This window comes from Nannobrachium achirus (assembly GCF_963921795.1).
Source record: "Nannobrachium achirus genome assembly, chromosome: 16".
Lineage (NCBI taxonomy): Eukaryota > Metazoa > Chordata > Actinopteri > Myctophiformes > Myctophidae > Nannobrachium > Nannobrachium achirus.
The window spans coordinates 18,388,902-18,401,439 of record NC_137823.1 but is presented as its reverse complement, the minus strand read 5'-3'; the positions used below and the strand labels follow the sequence as shown (position 1 = coordinate 18,401,439).

The 12,538-nt window shown below is 42.2% G+C and overlaps 1 protein-coding gene across 1 annotated transcript; it reads right to left on the bottom strand.

Moving 5' to 3' along the window:
* Window positions 1–1,024: 1,024 nt before the first annotated feature.
* On the bottom strand, window positions 1,025–8,471 carry LOC308301407 (uncharacterized protein). The gene is made up of 5 exons (XM_080745387.1): window positions 8,215–8,471; window positions 6,866–6,979; window positions 6,138–6,248; window positions 2,820–2,937; window positions 1,025–1,752 (listed from the first exon to the last, which is right to left on the bottom strand). The coding sequence occupies exons 1-5, from the start codon at window positions 8,401–8,403 to the stop codon at window positions 1,310–1,312; spliced, it is 975 nt and encodes a 324-aa protein (XP_080601513.1). The 5' UTR covers window positions 8,404–8,471; the 3' UTR covers window positions 1,025–1,309.
* Between the last annotated feature and the right edge of the window lie 4,067 nt (window positions 8,472–12,538).

The window sequence follows — 12,538 nt, the reverse complement described above, 5'->3', positions numbered from 1 at the left end:
CCCGAGGCAAGACAAAGGAGGTACAAATATGCTACTCGTATTATCGTCACAACAATCAATCGGTAATAATCAATAGTCAATCCATCAATCACTCACTCAATCACACTCAAGTACCCTCTCAGAGTTAAATGAACACAGATTGTACAGCAATAGATTTGGAGGGTTCCAGTCTAGTTTAGTTCAGAGAAGCTCAACCTTTTTAGTTTCAAAGCCTCCCAGGTTGTCCCAGTTTGTAGGTCGGCTATTTTCACTACTTTTAAATAGCTTTTAAAAATAACAACAAAGGAACGGTTTTGAACTCATAAGGTCTCCACCCGACAGCAACAGTATCATGCATTAGTCCACCGAGCCCTATGGGATACCAGTTCTGACGCTATCTATACGCGTTAGGTAGATTAAGTGAGTATTATATATATATATATGTTACAGTTAGATTGGGTAACTCAGTCAGATCGTGGTAAGAGCACTCGTTTTGCCGTTCACCACACACCAATCACCACCAGATGGCGACAACAGCCATTCACTAGTGTAGGCGCTGACGTCACTCGTTTGCGACTCTTTCGTTGTTTATTTACTAGCCTAGCTCGGCTGTGTTTAGCCATTAGCTTACTATGCCTAACTCTAACCCTAACCCTAACCTTAACCTCAGTAAAACTATGCCTAACCCTAACCCTAACCATAACCTCCGTGGTGTGATGCGCTATCATTCCTGCCGACGCTACGTTGTTGTGGCTCAAAGCGACCGCTTGTTCCGCCCCGCGCCGCACGACGAGCGCTCCGTTTCTCTATCTAACCGTGACATATATATATATATATATATATATATATGTCACGGTTATATATATATATATATATATATATATGTCACGGTTAGATAGAGAAACTGTTAGATCGAGAAACGGAGCGCTCGTCGTGCGGCGCGGGGTGGAACAAGCGGTCGCTTTGAGCAACAACAACGTAGCGTCGGCAGGAATGATAGCCTCACACCACGGAGGTTATGGTTAGGGTTAGGGTTAGGCATGGTTTTACCGAGGTTAAGGTTAGGGTTAGGGTTAGAGTAAGGCATAGTAAGCTAATGGCTAAACACAGCCGAGCTGGGCTAGTAAATAAACGAAAGAGAGTCGCAAACGAGTGACGTCAGCGCCTGCACTAGTGAATGGCTGTTGTCGCCATCTGGTGGTGATTGGTGTGTGGTGAACTACAAAACGAGCGCTCTTACCACAATCTCACTGAGTTACCCAAACTGACTGTAACATATATATATATATATATATATATATATTTAACAGGGATGCTGCGGTTCAACTGTTCAACAGATTGGCTGATTTAAATGGGATTTAAATTGGGTGGGGGCAACTTGCCAATTATTCTGTTCATCGACAGAGTCATCAACATAATCGTCGCTATCAAAATAATAGACAGTGAGAGAAAGGGGGTCGCTCCATAAGGTGAAGGTCTCTTCGCCAACGATGATCACATAAGCACACCTGTAGGCGCCTTGGTTGGCGTGGTCTGCTGCATAAAACCAGAAGTGTTCATGGCCTTGGTCACCTGACTTCTTTTGTATTACGGTATTGTTAAGTGTGAGAAAGAAGAAACTGTTTCTGAACGGGGGGAAACTTTTTGAGAGCTTTGACTCGATGGAGCAGCCGATATCGACTTCGGAACCCTTGAACACCTGCATCCCCTGCGGCTGGGGCAGAGAAGCCTCGGGTATTGTGGTGGATGCTTTGATAACTGGATCACTCAGATCTGTAACAACACAGAGGTCACTACATTTTAGACTTAACAGTTGATTAAAGTGCCATTCACACTATCTGTACACAGTTTGGCAGCGACCGGACCAACCGCGCCGGAGATTAGCTGGTAACAAACTGGATGGACGGACGGAGGCGAAAACATAATCTCTCCCCATGCCCTTCGGCTGGTGGAGACAAAAATACAACCTTGCTATCTTAGCCCAAAGGGTGGGTGTGTGTGTGTGTGTGTGTGTGTGTGTGTGTGTGTGTGTGTGTGTGTGTGTGTGTGTGTGTGTGTGTGTGTGTGTGTGTGTGTGTGCGCGTGCATGTGCATGTGCATGTGGGTCTGTCCATCCATCCGTCTGTACCTCCTTGCTGGTCACCTGCCTGGGCAGTATTGGCATTGCTGCTCCATTCTTTATTTTCCCTTGATATCTATCTCCAGTTATATAATGTTATACTGTATGTATTCATAGGCCTATTTGAAGATGATGTTGGTTAGACGTGCTATGGCTTGAAATGACAGTGTCAGACCTTGGCTTTTACGCATGTGTAGCACCCAGCCATGAACCAGCGACAACAGCCCTGCTACTCGGGCTCAGCCCTATTAGCACGACTGGTTGTGCGTTGGACTGGCGAGTGGGAGTCCCGGGTTCAAACCCCGCTTCCGCGTATCACTACATCTGGCGTTGTCGGCAGGATGAGGAGCGTGATGTCCTCGCGTGAGGGAACAGTGCCACGTCGTGTGCGGCAGTCCGCGGTGTGATGTATGAAGCACGAGGGCGCGCTCCAAAAGACCAGGGGGGTGAATGTAGCACCCAGCCATGAACCAGCGACAACAGCCCTGCTAATCGGGCTCAGCCCTATTAGCACGACTGGTTGTGCGTTGGACTGGCGAGTGGGAGTCCCGGGTTCAAACCCCGCTTCCGTGTATCACTACACATGCACTACAACAGTAATTCAGGGCTGTATATAGAGCCGGCCCTAAATGCATTTTACCGTCCTGTATGAATAGCAACGTCGTTAATTAGCGAAAATAAATAAATAATTATGCTCCCAAAATCAATGAACAATCATTACCTTTAAGGAAGTTGGGCGGGGGTGTTTCTGGAGGAATTTGACCAGGCATGGCAGGTAAGATGAGACTGTCAGTCCCAAACAGTCGAGGGTTACATTTTGCATCCCATATAGCATGACGCTGAAAGAAAACGAGATGTAACTAGAAGCAGTGCTCTTCCGAGCACAGGTCTCCACCAATGCAGGCGTCCTGGTGGCGCTATGTAAAAAGGGTGGCATGTGTTCTTCGCCAATCTTTCAGACCTTTCATGGCAATAGGACGCTGCATGAATGATTTGAGTTATTGTGTTCCAAAAATGTGTTTTGTTAAAGTCTAGTCTACTTGCTGGTGGCGCTATAACAGGCCAATGTGAAAAGGGTAGCATTTGTTCCTTGACCTAGTGGGAATATGTGTGGCAAATGTCACGGTAAACGCAAGCTGCGTTGACGATTTTAGGCATTTTGTTCAAAAACTGAGCAATCCTGCAAACTATGGAAGCCAATATTAGCCAATTAGGATGGAATATGAAATAGCAGATGGAATGGTCTTGATCACTTGACTATAGATATTATGTGTACAAATTTGCGTGATTGTTGGAGAAAATCTGATGGAGTAATAGCAAAGAAAGTGTTTTTTTAATAGTTGGCCTCCTGGTGGCGCAAATGTAAAAGGCAAATGTGAAAAATGCAGGGCAAAGGTTTATCCTTAGCCTCCAGGGAATGCGCATTCAAAGTTTTCCACTTATCGGTGGAGTTAAAGGTAAAAACACAAATTGGCCTGTTATAGCGCCACAATGTGGCTGATTTGAGAAATTTGAAGTGGCATTTCTTCCATAGAGACACATGTACATCTACAAATTCACGCCCCCCATTGTGACAGCGGCCCCACTTCGGGTACGGAAGAACGGTGTACTGCAGCTACCAATGCAATCCCAATGAGAGGCATCGTGAAATATCACTTGCAGTGATTTATTCTGGCTTGCAGTGCACCGTTCTCCCTTACCCGAAGCGGGGCCGCTGTTTCAATTGTGGGCGTGAATTTGTAGGCGCCTGTGTTTCTCTATAATGGGAATGTGCGTGCCTAATTTCACCAAGATTGCACAATGTGTTCATGATTTGAGGCATTTTGTTCAAAATGGATCAATCCTGCAAACATTGGAAGTTAATTGGGCTTGCAAAGCTGGTGTCATACTGGGCTGCCCCTCCCCCCGGCAGCCATTTTGGGAGGGTCGGGGGATATATACTAAGCTATAGTAGCAGGGCTTGACATTATCTTTTTGAGGCACAGTGTCATCTGGACAAGTACATTTCCCATTCACTTGTCCAGGCACAAAGGTCACTGGCCAATTTGTCATTTCAGTTTTTTTTCGGGGGCAAATAAATAAATCTATCATGGTTAAAATGGAGTTTGAAGTTACAATGGGTGTGTATGGGGAGAGGCCCATAGCCTGTAGGGCCTGATAACATTTACATCAAATATCTAAATATTGAATCAAGCAAATTAAAATCTGTCCAGGGTGTCCATAGAAGCCTGATTAGATGATAAAATTACCAAAAGTTTTTTTGACAGTGAAATATCCCTTTAAGCCAGGGCTACTCAACTTGAGATGGCTCAGGGGCCACTCAGCAAAATACCAAAAGTCCAAAGGGCCGCAAGCTAAAAATGACGGTCCTATTTTGGACGTTTACATTGATTTTGTACAGTACACAGTCTAATAATTAAGGAAACGCACAGAAAACAGCCACATTTCCATAAGCCAGGCCAAACCTCATTGAACCAAAAGATTGTCATGGATGGAATGATGAAATTGATGACATTTGAATGTTTTATCAAATTAGGCTTTATTCACAAAATGTGAAGTGAAACTGAACAGTTCAGGTTCAACCTTTTTGTAACCTCCCCTGTGTCTGTATGCAAGGCTAGTGAACTTTGGCAATGTAAAGGTATGTTTTCTCATGCCACTAACACTCCTTTTCATTAATAGGACAGATTTAAAATAAATAAACGTTTATACTTATTATTCAATCACTCAAACCCCAGCATCCCTATTCTTGGGGGACATTCACCAAAAATAGCCGATCTACAAGCTCACCACAAGATACATTGTGAGCTTGTAGATCGGCTATTTTTGGTGAAGAGAGTTATTGTATGGAAAAATAACTCAAGTACAGTTCAACTCCCCCTCAGATGCACTGTACTTGTAAAACAGTTTGATGCTTTGAGCTTTGTAAAACACAACAGCTCGTTGGAGGAGATTTGTGTTAATAAGCATAGTTCCTTGGCTGCAGCGCGATCTGTTGGAATGCTTGCACTGTCGGTGCCATAGAGTTATAGTTGGAGCTGTCTGGCGGAGTCGCGGAGGGAGAGACAAGCAGCGGAGACAAGGGCTAGGTCTTCATTAGCCTGAAACATGACGATCGCGGGATTCGCGTCCGTTCATATCGCACGACCGTCATGCGTCTCCGCTCCAGTGAGCCCGACTGTGGTTGTCTGCTGCAAAATCTCCGCATATTTGTCTGTTGTACTGTAGCTCTAGTGTAGCCATAGAGCTATGAGTGTAGCCGCCTGCATCTCTGCACTGCTACTGCATTCGCTTCCTGACTCTTATCCCTAACTACAGAGTGCACCGAGGGTCAAACATAACCGCGTTTTGCGTTTCGCGTTAACTTTGACAGGCTTAGAAAAATCATATTTTTTTGGCATGATCATGACGGGCCGCACAGACATGCGGAAAGGGCCGCATGCGGCCCGCGGGCCGCGGGTTGAGTAGCACTGCTTTAAGCCAATTTTAAAGTCAATAAAGTAAATAATTTGAAAGTCTACAAAGTCAATATTCTTACGAGAAACATTAACTAGAGCCAATTACATGAAATAATAATGTTGCCTAACTTGGAGAGGCCCGTGAATGAGTTAAAAGGGTGAAAAAGACGTGATTTAGTCTACTTACCAGCGAGAGCGAGTGAAAACGCCTCAGTTACAATGGAGGTGGACGGGGCTGAAGAGCAGCAAAGGCTTGTTAAGAATAAAACGAGCCTCCAGTAGGCTAAATAGTGACGTCACATCCGCTTTGCACGCTTACAATGGGAGTCGGCGTAAGTGTCAGAACTCTCTCTCTCTATAGCGCTGTGTAGAACCAGCCGCACTGATTGGACTGTATATATTTATATATTGGCATTCGCAGATATGGGCTTAATATTGATGACATCAGGAATCTCCATATTGGGCATAAAGGGATTCTGTTGGTTATTGCGACCGTAGTTTAGTATCAGAACCGTCACATCTTGACCATATGTTTGGGTAACGCTTGTCTTTTATTGTTAGGTATGTGAAAAGATGCTTACGGTTTTCTCGTCTTTTCTCTGGACACAGTCAACGAACGTCTCCAAATCGTATCGATACTCTCCATACCGTGTGTAATACGGCGGCCTACAAACATAACATCGAACCTGGATCTGACAGACAGAATAAAACACAGACAGAATGGACATTATTGAGATTGGCACACCAAGTATAAAATGTTTTTTGCATACAGTACTGTTTATGGTTCCATACACTGTTAAAACTATGACAAAAATGTTTGTCGGCCAACCTTTTTCACTGACGAAAACTAAATAAAGCCTAAATAAGCAACTAAATATTGCTATGATGGGTAAAACTAAGACATTGATATATTGAAAACTTCAATATGTCAACAAATACACTCAAATGTTAGGGCGGGACTAGTGGAGAGGAGATCCAGCGGAAGTAATTTTATGTTTGGTTGCTCGGGTGTTGCACGCTGAAATAGCAGATCTACGAGCTCACAAGGCGGTGCGAGCTTGTAGATCAGCTATTTTCTGCATGCAACCATGTGTAAATTCTGCCACACGATCAAGGCTCGCCAAACTGAATATGATACTATTTTAGTCAACTAAATGTACACATTTTGCAACTAAATCTAAAACATTTCAGATGACTAAAATATGACAAAAAAATACATTACATTTTAATCAAAAGACTATGACAAAGACAAATCTTAATTTGCTGTAAAAAATTAATAGTTCCATATTGAATGTATTTCACAGTATACCTTCGGTTTGAAGGGACACTTTGGGCGATGTTTGTGTTCATTTGCACCGGTAGCCTTTCTGCAGGTGGTTTCTCTTAAACGCACATCTACCACCACCCTGTCAGAGACAGAGACCTACAAGAGAACAAGAAATTATCAAACATAAACAACACATTAATCTGTACTTTTCATTTTCTTCTCTCTTCTTCAGTGGTCCTCAACCTTTTCAGCGCCCAACCCCCCAAAATAATCATATTTGAACTGGGCACCCCCCACCCTGACAAGCACATGGAATGTAGGAGTTGATGCCCTTTTCTTTTACTCAGTTCCACAGATATACTGTACTGTATATTGTGAAAACAGCGTCTGTGGCGTTGTGAGCTTGACTGTCTAGATCTGCTTGAAGATCTGTTATCTTCAGTTGGACTCCTGAACACCTGTTGTGTTCGTATAGACGTTCGACAAAACCTGCTGCACCAGAGTGGATTCGAACCCAAAACCTCCACGTTTTTAACCACTTGAACACCTGAACATGCCTGGGGGGACATTCACCCCAAAATATCAAATCCACAAACTCCTTATTGCTATGGCCAGTTTTGACCAGTTTCCCATAAATGGAGACCCCTGGTACCCATATATGGAGAGCCATGTACTGTTTAAGGAGATATGCTGTGAGAGCCCAAACATGCTTACGCTTACTCAGTTATTCGTTATGTGAAAGTCCTATGATGTCTATGACATCTGACATCATACGCTTTTATGCCCATACATGGAGATCCCTGTCTGTAGAACCACCAACACAGATATGGGCTGTCTTGGCCATACAGTATATGGATTCTGTTAGTGTGGCATGTGGCCGATGTGGCCTCCATATGGGCATTCCAATATGAAGTCCTGTTAGTTATATCATCCATATATGGGCATAAAAGGGATTCTGTTATTGTGATATCACAGTGAAGCCAGAGCGTGATGTCAGAGCGGCAAACTCATTCTGTTAAAGTGGTTCCCCTGACATCACAGTAATGTCAGAGCATGATGTCAGAGCGGCAAACGCATAGACCGTAAAAAAGTGTACATGTCCAGACGGACGGAGTCAGCATGTGCCGTTTCACCTACTAAACTGCGACCTTTGGTCACAGTTTCACTTCAAAACACTACTAGAGGATATAACGTCGTTGTCGGGTGGAAACCTTGTATCTCCAAGTTTCTTTTTCCGCAAAGTAAAGCCCTGCTTCATCATACAAGGCCGTCGCACAAAAGTAGTGAAAACAGCAGATCGATAGTTTAAATCATTTTTAAAATGATAAATGAAAAACGAACGTTTTGGACATACAAGGTTTTCACCCGACAACGAAGATAAGCAACGCTACCTTGGACCATGGACTAATTTCTTTGAAATTCAGATGGCCAGAATTTAGCTGTTGATTTGCTCTAATAATCGCCATATCGACAAACCGCTTCACACCAAGGTCCAGCTGGCTGTAGCTGTCTTGTTGCTGTGCTGTGGCCAGGCAGCCGACAGTGGCCAGGAACAGCATGGACACAACAAGGCTCCTCATCTCTAACACCTAGACGTTGACAGGAGAATGTGTCTTCTCCAACACACAGGGAGAATAGATCTGCAGTCTAGAAGGTCAAACCTCGGACCAGGGGACAAAGAGTCTGTGGCCCAGCAACCAGTCACCGGTGATGTATCGATTGGGGCCAGATGCAAGGCAAACCATGACTCGTCAGATCTGGCATAGAATATCCCCTAGATTTCAACCAACATAAGTCCTGCCTCAGGAAAACAGACGTCCTGGATGAATTCAGCGAAATATGTTTCCTTCATACGTATGTTTCCAAAAGTCCTCGAGTATACGAAATTGTTACATTTGTCAAATCATGTGTATGTTTCAATCCTGGTCTGTTGTCATTAAAAAGCGGATTAATTATTTGCCAGCCTTACACTATCAGCTTTGCAATGATTTACAAGCTGCTGTCATTGCAAGATTTTGCAGGGGCATTTAACCCATTTAGGCCTGGGATTTTTGAATGCTTTAACTATTGATAAATAGCAGATATACAAGCTTGTAGATCTGCTATTTTTGAAAAAGTCGTGAAAATGTGTGCAAATCTTTATGTATTTTTAAAGCGAATGTTTGTAACTCAAATTTTGCTTCTGGGTGGTCCCTGGAACTAAATATTTTGAGATGGGGGTCCGTGGCCAAATACATGTCATTTTGTGGGTCGTTCACATGAAAAGGTTTGAGAACCACTGACATAGTAGTCTCTCAAGAACAGATTAACTGAGCTCCAGTTAAGTGAAAAGGACCTTTTCTTTGACGACGGCTAGCCAGATTGCTGACATAGAAACTTTTTTTTTCTTCAAAAAACCTTAGAAGGATTCAAAAGACACTTATAGAATCAAGTCAAAATTTAAATTTTTCAATTTTTTCAAAAATAGCAGATCTACAAGCTCGCAGCATCTGTAAAAAAAATACCGGAGCAGGCGTACGGTACCCCAGCAACATGCACCCATCTTAATAATACTAATATAGGCTAGTAGGCTAATACATGCAATTTCTATAGAGGTTTTAGATAGCTAAACAAAAATCAAACCTCGGTTCGAAGTGAAGCGGTGAATCTTAGTATAGAATTGTTTGGAGAGCCGGTATGATAGCCGGTATAATGAGACCTATTGCATGTACAAGACAGATAAAACCTGAAGGCCGAATTATCATGTGAAGCTTGACCAATCCTCAAAGTATCCATTCATCTGACCGGGAGGGACACCGCACACATATTCTGGACGTACAGGACAGATAAAGCCTATTCATTCTGAACTGAAATGACCATATATGGACATGGGAAACACATTTTGCTTTTTGAAAAAGCCTATTCATTCTGGACTGATATTTTGCACGTAAGGGACAGGAAAAACCTGTTCATTCTGGCCTGGAGTGACCATATATGGACATGAGGTGACATACATTGTGTTTTTGAAAAACCCTGTTCATTCTGGACTGAGATCACCATATATGGTAATTAAACGGACATTCTGTTTTTGAAAAAGCCTGTTCATTCTGTACTAAAATGACCATATATGGGCGTGATACACACAAAGCCACTCATTGGAAGCGGTTTTCACCGCTTCAAAAATACTCCAGGAGTGTTGGCAGGTGTCTATATGTGTGATGGTGATGATAGCATCATGGGAAATACGTCAACATCATCCCTATATCGGCTGTGATATGGCCTTGTCCTGGACGTCACTGCAGGACGTCATCACAACCATGTAAACTGCTTCTTTGTAGCGTGCGTTTGATCCTAGGGCGCACTGTTTAGCCTACTGTCCCACGACCCACACACAGCTGCTGCACTCTGCAATGTTATCATAAGATGTTTATAATGTTTACTGTATGACAGTACCTGCGTTGCACGGTCACAGTCTTGAAGACGAACTTCCTGGAGTCCGATTGAGGTGAGATCAAGTCATATCATAACTAGCCTCGGGATCCAGGCATTTCAAGAAGAAAAGCCTGGGTAAAGGCCCCAGTAACTGTGGTTCAGCCAATCATGCGAGCCTGTGTGTATATTACAAACACCCCCCCACCACCCTCCTCCTCCTCCACTCTACGACAGGCATCAAATAGGTCGTTATCTTTGATGCATTGAGAGAGATCACTAATGACCTCTTGACACTTTTATGGCCTAATCAATTACCTCAGTTCGATTAAGAGCTCTGGCCAGTTCCTGAAAAAAAAACAGAAGCCGGTGAACAAATCCTATTGGCCTCTGAGATCCAGCGGCTCGTATCCCCGCCCTTCTGGGTCATAGAATGTCCGGGCTCGACCAGCCTATATCATAACTATATCAGATCTGGCACAGAATATAACCTTATTTTAAGTAACATAAATCCTACGGACGGAATACTTAATTTGCCACTGAAAACTTCTCAAAGACAATGAAATAGTTTTAGGGTAATACTGGTCAAATCCCTAATCTGTTATTGAAATTCTGATAAATAGCCTTACTATCCTTACTGTTAACTAAATGTGTTGATTTACAATATGCCATATTAGGCATTTAAACAACATTCTAAATATGCATGAATCATTTACATGAAAGGAATAAAACAAGACAACATTCATTAAAGATGTCTTCACGCAACAATAAAAATAATGTGTACCGTAGCTTATTCCATTATTTTCCAATTCATCCTCTTATCTCCTCTTCAATACAAATCACTAATTTTGGTTGATTGATTACTTTATTAACAGTTTGCAACAAAAGGCACGATGGCACAGATTTATAGCCACCTTAAAGAATGTAAAAGGATAACCCAATAAGGTGCATTTAATTCATTGAGACATTAAAAGACAAACAATAATAATGCAATAATATGCTAAATATCATGTAGTTATACAAAATAAAGATATGTCAAGTGACAAATCAATCATCAATAAAAATGGAAAAACCCTTAAAGACTGGGTGCAGTGATAATGTTTTCCCTCCTACAACATGATCATCAAGTATGATTATACTTGGAGGAAGATTTATTTCAAAAAAGTGTACAAGAAGTGTTAAAATTATGTTTTTATGTGGCAACACCCACCTGTTCATTAAGTATACCTGGTTTCCAGGTGGGTTAGCCAGTTAAAATACACAGGGAAGACATATTTGCATATTATAACTACACCTGGGGGTCCATTAGAGTAATTCCTAACTAACTCCATAGACACATACAAAACAGAAAAAGTACAAAACTATTACACCTCTTTAAACCTTTTGTGAATAGTGAACAGAGCAACCATGTGTAGGCCTATATAGAGAGTCAAACCCAGAATAACAATTCAACACCTGAGACGAATAACAGTATAAGTCCATATTAGATTGTTTTAATATAATATTATATATATATATATAATTATATATATATGTGTGTGTGTGTGTGTGTGTGTGTGTGTGTGTGTGTGTGTGTGTGTGTGTGTGTGTGTGTGTGTGTGTGTGTGTGTGTGTGTGTGTGTGTGTGTGTGGATTTACCAGACTGTAAACCACAAACTAGTCATTTTTAATCTGTTAAATTGTTAATGCAATCCCCCTCATTTTGTTTAATTGTCGGTTTTAATGTTATCAGCTCCCTTTGTCTGCTGAATATTGCTTGTACGGACTTAGACTGTTGTTCCACAAACTGCTGGAGATATACTGTTTTTTTAATGTCTTATAATTCCTAATTCCTAGTAAAAAAATCAAACCTCGGTTCGAAGTGAAGCGGTAAACCTTTATTCTATGTGTTCTAGAGCTTAAAAGAAATCAACAACAACAAAACAACCTAATTTTAAACAAATAAATGAATTGAATGGCTTGGGACCCATGCATTTTGGGACCATGGACCTATGTTTGTGGGTTACGAGTAAATATCCCTTTTTTATGTCTCTTATTATTTATTTATTTTATATATCAAAAGTCTGGCCTTTCTTTTTTGGTGGCCTTTTAGCCTTTAGGAAATGGGGAGTGACACAGAGCAAAGGTCGTTGGGATCGGGAGTCGAAACCTGCAACATACTGTCAGGCATCAGAGCCCATGGGGTTCACACCTGGACCGCTATAGGCCAGCGGACATGCTCAAGTTCAAGTAGTTTGGGAACCACTGGGTTAGTGTTAGATTAGTTTTGAGGGAACATAGGTACCCTCCAAAATGTACGTGTCACTA

What these genes read in the sequence shown, in the direction of transcription:
- LOC308301407 (XM_080745387.1), bottom strand. Translation starts at nt 8,403, where the DNA reads ATGAGGAGCCTTGTTGTGTCCATGCTGTTCCTGGCCACTGTCGGCTGC. An exon ending in AAATTAGTCCATGGTCCAAG is followed by an intron (nt 6,980 to 8,214) that starts GTAGCGTTGCTT and finishes GTTCTCTTGTAG; the next exon opens with GTCTCTGTCTCTGACAGGGT. An exon ending in AGTGTCCCTTCAAACCGAAG is followed by an intron (nt 6,249 to 6,865) that starts GTATACTGTGAA and finishes TCTGTCTGTCAG; the next exon opens with ATCCAGGTTCGATGTTATGT.